The sequence below is a fragment of the Phascolarctos cinereus genome, unplaced genomic scaffold, assembly GCF_003287225.1.
Source record: "Phascolarctos cinereus isolate Bilbo 61053 unplaced genomic scaffold, phaCin_HiC Scaffold_3;HRSCAF=262, whole genome shotgun sequence".
Classification (NCBI taxonomy): domain Eukaryota; kingdom Metazoa; phylum Chordata; class Mammalia; order Diprotodontia; family Phascolarctidae; genus Phascolarctos; species Phascolarctos cinereus.
In genome coordinates this window covers 118,284,443-118,291,584 of record NW_027555736.1, presented here as the reverse complement: position 1 = coordinate 118,291,584, position 7,142 = coordinate 118,284,443, and the positions used below count along the sequence as shown (strand labels likewise).

The 7,142-nt window shown below is 34.8% G+C and overlaps 1 protein-coding gene across 1 annotated transcript in view; it reads right to left on the bottom strand.

Annotated features, from left to right (window-relative positions):
- Positions 1–6,385: 6,385 nt before the first annotated feature.
- BLM (BLM RecQ like helicase) overlaps positions 6,386–7,142 on the bottom strand; it is a 62,371-nt gene continuing 61,614 nt past the window's right edge. The window contains exon 22 of the mRNA XM_020965580.2: positions 6,386–6,879. Coding sequence (XP_020821239.1) covers positions 6,702–6,879 — 178 coding nt within the window. The 3' untranslated portion in view covers positions 6,386–6,701. The remainder of the gene's footprint in view (positions 6,880–7,142) is intronic.

The window sequence follows — 7,142 nt, the reverse complement described above, 5'->3', positions numbered from 1 at the left end:
GTGCTTGGCATATAGAGAGTGCTATATAAATTCTTATTGCTTCCCCTCATCCTATTTGATGTTGGTTAAGTTCTGAATTAAAAAAAAAAAGATAAGTGGGACAACATAATGAAATGAATGATCACATCTGAGCCCATTTCTTCTACATCAACTAAGCTGCAACTGAGAAAAATAAGGACATTTTCAAAATGAAAGGTAAACAAAAATAATAATCTGATTACTATAAAACAAAGAACTATTAAAATGATCAATAAAATTGACAAGCCATTAACCAATTTAATAGAAGAGGGAAAATTAAAATATTAGAACAAAAAAGAGAAGGAACAAATTACAATAAGTAGAGAAATAAAGAATATTGTCAACACATTTTTTTCTCACTAAAATGAAGCTATATTTGCACCAGCAATTTAAGGATTGTACATTAGGAAGACAATTAGCATAACATCATATTAATATCAAATCAATAAAAACTTCATGATTACATCAATAGATGCAAAAAAAGGTTTTTTAAAACACACACACACACACACACACACACATCTCAAAGGAACCTAAAGATTTTTCCTAAATATGGTAAAAGCATTTCTCTGAAACCATGAGATAATATGCTATAAAATGGATATACTAGATAAGTTTTCATTATTAACTGAGGTGAAGCAAACATACTTAGTAAGCCCATTATTATTTGACATATCTAGAAATGCTAGCTATAGAAATAGCAAGACAAGAAAAGGAAATTAAAGGGATGAGCATTGGAAAGAAGAGACTAAAATATCTCTGCTGATGATAATGATGGTTTATGAAGAACAAAGCCAACAAAAAGTTAACAGAAATGAATAGCTTTAGCAAAGTAGCAGGAAACAAACCTACAAAATCATTAGCATTTTACATATTACAAATAAATCCCAAGAAAAATGAAATACTACTTATAAAAGAATATATTAAAATAGAAATAGTATTTAAAGTAACAAAACATATTAAAAATTTAAGTGTAAACCTATGGAGACACACATAAGATTTGTATAAATACAACCACAAAACAATTGTTATTAAAGTAAAAGAACTAAATAATTGGAGTTATTCATGGGAGTTCATGGCATGGCCAGGCTAATATAAATAAAAAATGATGAAACTACCTAAATCAGTTTATAAAATTAATGTTAAGCCCACCAAATCAAAATGAATGTTGAGCCCATGGAATATATTACGGAGCTGGATAAATAATAAAATGTATGTGGAAGGACAAATTGTCAAGAACATCAAGAGAAATAATACAAAATATCAGGAAAGGGGAAGGCTTATTATTTCTCAAACTACTGCAGTGGAGTAATTACCAAAATTATTTAGCACTGAAGGAAAAAAAAAAGTAGATCAGTGGAAAAGATTAGATAAGCAAAACCTAGAACAAAATGCATATAGCAGTCTTCTGTTCCATATGTCCGAGAACACAGATTACTTGGGAAGAACTTCATTATTCTACCAAGACTCCTGGGGAAATCGGATAGCATTTTGCTGAAAATGGGAGTTAGACTGACATATTGTACTACCTACCACAACAAATTCAAAATGGACCAAACATAAAAAAACCCACCATACTATTAAAAAAAATCATTTGAGAATAATTGGATATGCCTTTCCCTGCGGATATGGGAAAGAATAACCAGTTGTGATATGAAGGAAATCATATGAGACATTTTGATTAAAGTTTTTATACGAATAAAGTCAATGTGTGCAGAATGAGAAAGAATGTGGATTACAAAGACTACATTAAATATCTCAGAAAAAAGCCTGACCAAAAAAATCTAGTGTATTGATAGTTTCTTCAACTGTAAAATGGGATAATAATAGCACCACCTAATTCTCAGGTTTGTTGTTTGGATAGGGTAGGCTAGAGGCAGGGTGAGCAATTAGGACTTTTTTTTTTAATAGTCTAGGCAAGAGAGGGGGGCCTAAATTAAAGTAGAGGCTGTGTGAGTGAAAAGAAGTGGATAGAGGTGAGAGATATCATGGGGAGAACAAAGCTTGGCAATAGATAGAAATTCGTAAAAACAACTGTGAGGTAGCACCTCACATCCAAACTGGCAAAGATAGTCAAAGATGACAAAATTCGTTATTGGCAGGGATGTGGGAAAAAAGTCATGCTAATTCATTGCTGCTGGAACAGTGAGGTGATTCCATCATTTTAGATGACAATTAAAGTTACAAAAATATTCATACCCCTTAACCCATCAATCCCACTTTTAGGCTTGTGCCTAAAGAAAGCCAGTGACAGGAAGAAAAGCCCTACTTGTAGAAAAATACTCATGTAAGTACTTCTTGTAATAGGAAAAACCATGTGTTTGAATACTGAGGAATAGCTAAGTAAATTGTGGTATATGAATATAATGGAACATTACTGCACTGTAAAGAATGACAAATATGAATACACAGAAATATGAGAATGTTTATATTAAATAATGTAGATCATAAAAAGGACCCAAAGAACAATATACAGATCAAATGCAACCATATGTAGAAAATAACTTCAAACAGCACTAAGACATAGGAAATACAGTGAATGATGCAGAGAATCTGCCTGTGACTTGGTAGGTACTTAATAAATGCTTGTCAACTTGACTTTATCAATTGGTATATAACGGAAGGGTACAGTTGCAGGTACCAAAGTGTGTACTTTCTTCATGCTTTGCTTGTTTTGGCTCTTTTTTGTTTTGTTTGGTTTTATCACTATTATTATGATTACTTACAGCTTTACTTGTACTGTCTGGCCCTTGTTCTTGGACATATCTGACCATCTGTATGTGTGTAGAACTTAATGGGCAGCTAGCAGATAGAGTATCAGGCTTGGAATCAGGAAGACTCATCTTCCTGAGTTCAAATCTGTCCTCAAACACTAGTTGTGTGACTCTGAGCAAGTCTTAACCCTTTTTGCCTCAGTTTCCTTATCTGTGAAATGAGCTGAAGAAGGAAATGGCAAACCACTCCAATACCTGCCAAGAAAACCCAAAATGGGGTCACGAAGTCAGACACAACTGAACAATAGAACTTAAAGTTTATCAATTAAAAAAAAATTTAAGGTGGCAATATTATAAGACAGATGTAATTACCTGGGGCAGCTATACCACGTTGTTCCTAGTTTTAGAAAATTTCTAGCTCCATATCTGGTCTCTGTGGCCCATGCAATCTCACTCTGGTTTTTCCTAGCCCATCTAATAATCAGAAAGGCAAACAAGATGTAAAAGGGTTAGTCTAGTGTGCATTTCCATCAGAAGGGAGGGAACCTCTAATAGATGTTTACTCGATACATTTTAGGAGGAAAAGAAATGACTGGTAGGTAACCAGGGAGACATCTCTTCTAAACTGGAAGGCCAGCTCCTGGCAGGTGAAAGTAATTATGGAACTATATCACAAGCAGGCAGGGAGTAAGTTTGGGCACTCAAACTGCCACCTCACTCTAGGTGGGAGGTTAGGTGTTCCATGAAGTGTCATGGGGAAGACCAGAGAGCTGTTCTGCTGGTGGGACAGTCATGTCTCCACCTCAGTTGAGTTGCAGCCAAGCTCCCTTTGCCTCTAAATTGAGCTACATTAGAGGGCAGAAAGAGGCTCTATGCTCATCATTTTGGGTCCAAACACATGATTTCATTAGTGCAGAGAATTTCTGATGTGAAAATTCTTTTAGTGCAGATCTGCAGCTCATTTCAGAGATAGCTCAGGGCACTACGGTAACTTAACCAGTGGTCACAAGGGCTGGTGTTTGTCAGAGGCAGGTCTTAAACCCAGGTTTTCCTGACTCCAAGTCACTGAAACTCACTACCTCTTACTACTGAAGAAAACAGCTTTCTAAAAAAAGGACTTTAAAAAAATGCCGCAAATAGGTTAGCTCATAGGATTCATGCCAAAGGGATAAGAAAGACTAGATTTTGGGTGTTACCTGATGACCTTTAGGCTAAGTAATAATAGCTTTCTTCATAACAACACTGTGAGGCAAGAAACTTATCACTTCCCTTTTATGAATAAGGAAACTAAGGTACACACAGAAAAATTAAGTGATTTGCCTAGGGTCACACAATTGCTAAATGCCTGATTTGGGACTAGAACACAGGCCATCTGATTTTAGCTTCCTACTATATCACAACAGAAATATTCATGGCGTGGAGGGAGAGCTCTCAAGGACATATGGAATTTAGATATCAATTTTGGCGAGGAAGTTGGATTGAGAACTAAGATTAGTATTGTCCTTTAGGATTCTAGTGAATAGGGAGGTCACCTATCTTCTGACCAACCACTAGGAAGGTCTGGGAGAGACTTGAGAGAACAAAATCCGTTTTTAACAAGGCTTTAACAGGGTTAATTTTTTTTTTTTTAACATGGCTGGGTGATCAGAGTCCTGATGACAGTTTAACAGCTTCTGTAAGAAATGTTTCATAGGAAGAGTGGCTAACAAGGTTCTACCTTGTTACTATGTCACAGGGTTGTTTGCAAGGAGTGCTTAAAGACTATGTCATAAGCTACTGTTATTGAAGAGATGCTGTAGAAAGAGACTTTTATCCACTGAATCCCAAGGCTAGGGTGGACCAGTGTTTGAACTCAAGGAGCTGGGGGTGGGGGTGTGGGGGTGGTTACTGCACTTGAGAATTTAAATATCCCTAAAGTAAATTTTGAGCTTATTCCACTTCAAGGTGTCTGGTTGGTTTATGGACAGCCAGAAGCACTTGAGAATTTCATGGAGAGGAAATACTCCTCACCTAGCACCTTTATACCAAGTGTTCTTAACTTTATTTTGTCATGGTTGTCTTTTAAGAGTAATGATTTTAAATGCGTAAAATAAAATATAAAAGCTTATAAGAAATCAATTATGTTGAAATACAATTATCAAAATATTTTAAAAAAGCAGTTCACAGATTATAGGTTAGGAAACCCTGACATAGACAGGGTTCCAACGTGGTACTTCAGAAACTTTAATTCTGTGAGGAACAGGGATTAAAGAATAAGCTACTAATCAAAGAATAAAAGTCTAGAATAAATAGAAAAGGAAGAAAATCAATGAAGAGAACAAGGTAAAGAAATCCTTAAAAGGGGAGGGGAGGGGAAAAATAATAAAACATAAGCAAAAGGGGAAGAGAATTTTTTTTTAAGGCAATTGGAGTCAAGTGACTTGCCCAGGGTCACATAGCTAGTGTCAAGTGTTTGGTCTGAGGCCGGATTTGAACTCAGGTCCTCCTGACTTCAGGGCTGGTGCTCTATCCACTGCGCCACCTAGCTGCCCCAAGAATTTTGAATTAACCATTTCTGAGGGGGTGGAAAAGGAGGAAAAAAGGAAGAGAAGAATTAGATAATAAAAACAAATCAATAAATAAGTAAAACTCCCACCTAGAGAAAGAGTTGACAAAAAGAGGAGGGAAGAGGTGGTGAAGGGAAAAAGAGACTCTGTGGGTTGCATCAAAGTAGATAAAGTAAAACTAATCATAGGGACAAAGTACTGACTTAAGAGGAACTCAAAACAAAAAAGTCCTAATTAAAAGTAATACTAGAAATAGAAATGGAAAAAGTAACAAATTTAAGTCTCATGCTTTTATATGTGAATGGATTAAATAATAATCCAATAAATGGATAAGAATACAAACCACCATGATCTATTACTTACAAGGAAGGCATCTAAAAAGCAGCCATACATAACATAAAAACTAGAGGCCGAAACAAAATTTACTATGCTCCGGGTGAATTCAAAGGAGTTCCAAGTATGCTATAAGACAGTGTGAAAATAAAAATTTCTAATATAAATGGAGATGAATAAGGAAATTGAATTATGCTTAAATGAACCTTAAGACAATGAACCAAAAATATTAAACATGTTATAAATGACACAGCGCCTAAAATAATAAAAGTTAAAAACTGCAAAAAGACAGATAATAACACAGCAGTAGGAGACTTTAACATTCTATTCTCACAGACAAAACTAACAAAGATAAATGAAAGGAAAAATATAGAATTGAACATATTGTTGGAAAAATTAAAACTTAATGACTTATGTATGGTGCTTCTGAATGGGAACCACTAAAGAATTTAAATATTTCTCAGCAGCACAAGGCACTTTTACAAAAACTGATTATACAAGGCAGATATACTAAACATAACCTTTGCGGGCAATAATGCAACAAAAAATAATAATTCGGATAGGTAATACAGGAAAAGATATTTTGTGTTTGGGGAAGCAGGGAAAAGTTCAGTTTCAGGCACGATGAATTTAAAGAGATGAAAGGATATTAAAATGATAGTTTCCAGTAAATAGTTATACATGGGACTAGAGTTATGCAGGGTCAGGGATAGAAACATGTTGGGGAAACCTGTGTATTTGCAGTACTCCTGAAATGGGAAATCAGAAACCACAGGATTTTAGAAAACTTTATTATTAATATCACTGAATGATACTCCCAGCTTTTGCTACAGATTATTTTGAAGAACAATGGCCATGGTACACATAGTAACAACAAACTATGAATATGTGAAAGAAGTGTCCCTCTTTACCCTCCAAAAGACATATTATACCCAAATAACTGAAAAGATCTCTAATGTTTAAATAACATATACTTCATTAAAAATAAAATTTTAAAGTTGCATTTTGGCAGTTAGTACCCATTACAGTCGGTGCAGGTCAGATGATGACAGATATAAAAGTAAGAACTATACACATGTATGTTTGGTTGTTACAAAAATGAATATGATGGTTGAAAGAATGGTCTATTTTTAGGCTTTGGTGGAGCCATAATCCCTAATTTTCTACTGGCTCCTGAAGTTACTTGAGAATTATAAGATGCTGAATTGGATCCAAAATCATTTGAGGATTTGCTTTTAGAAGATGCCTTTCTGCACGTGTTAGACACCCTAGAAATATGACCAGAGAAATCCAAATTAAAACATGTTGATCTCATTTTGACTGGTGAAATAAAACTACTCTTATCATGACTTATTTTAGGCGAATGTCTAAATAAAACTCTTACCAAACCAAATGAGCAAAGAGTAAAATGCCCTTGAAATGGAATAGCACGAGGTAAAATGATCTGCAAGTCCAATCCTGCTACTAGTAAAATTTCCTACATTAATGTAAGAATTGCCATATTGAGTCATACACATAATCAGACCAATAT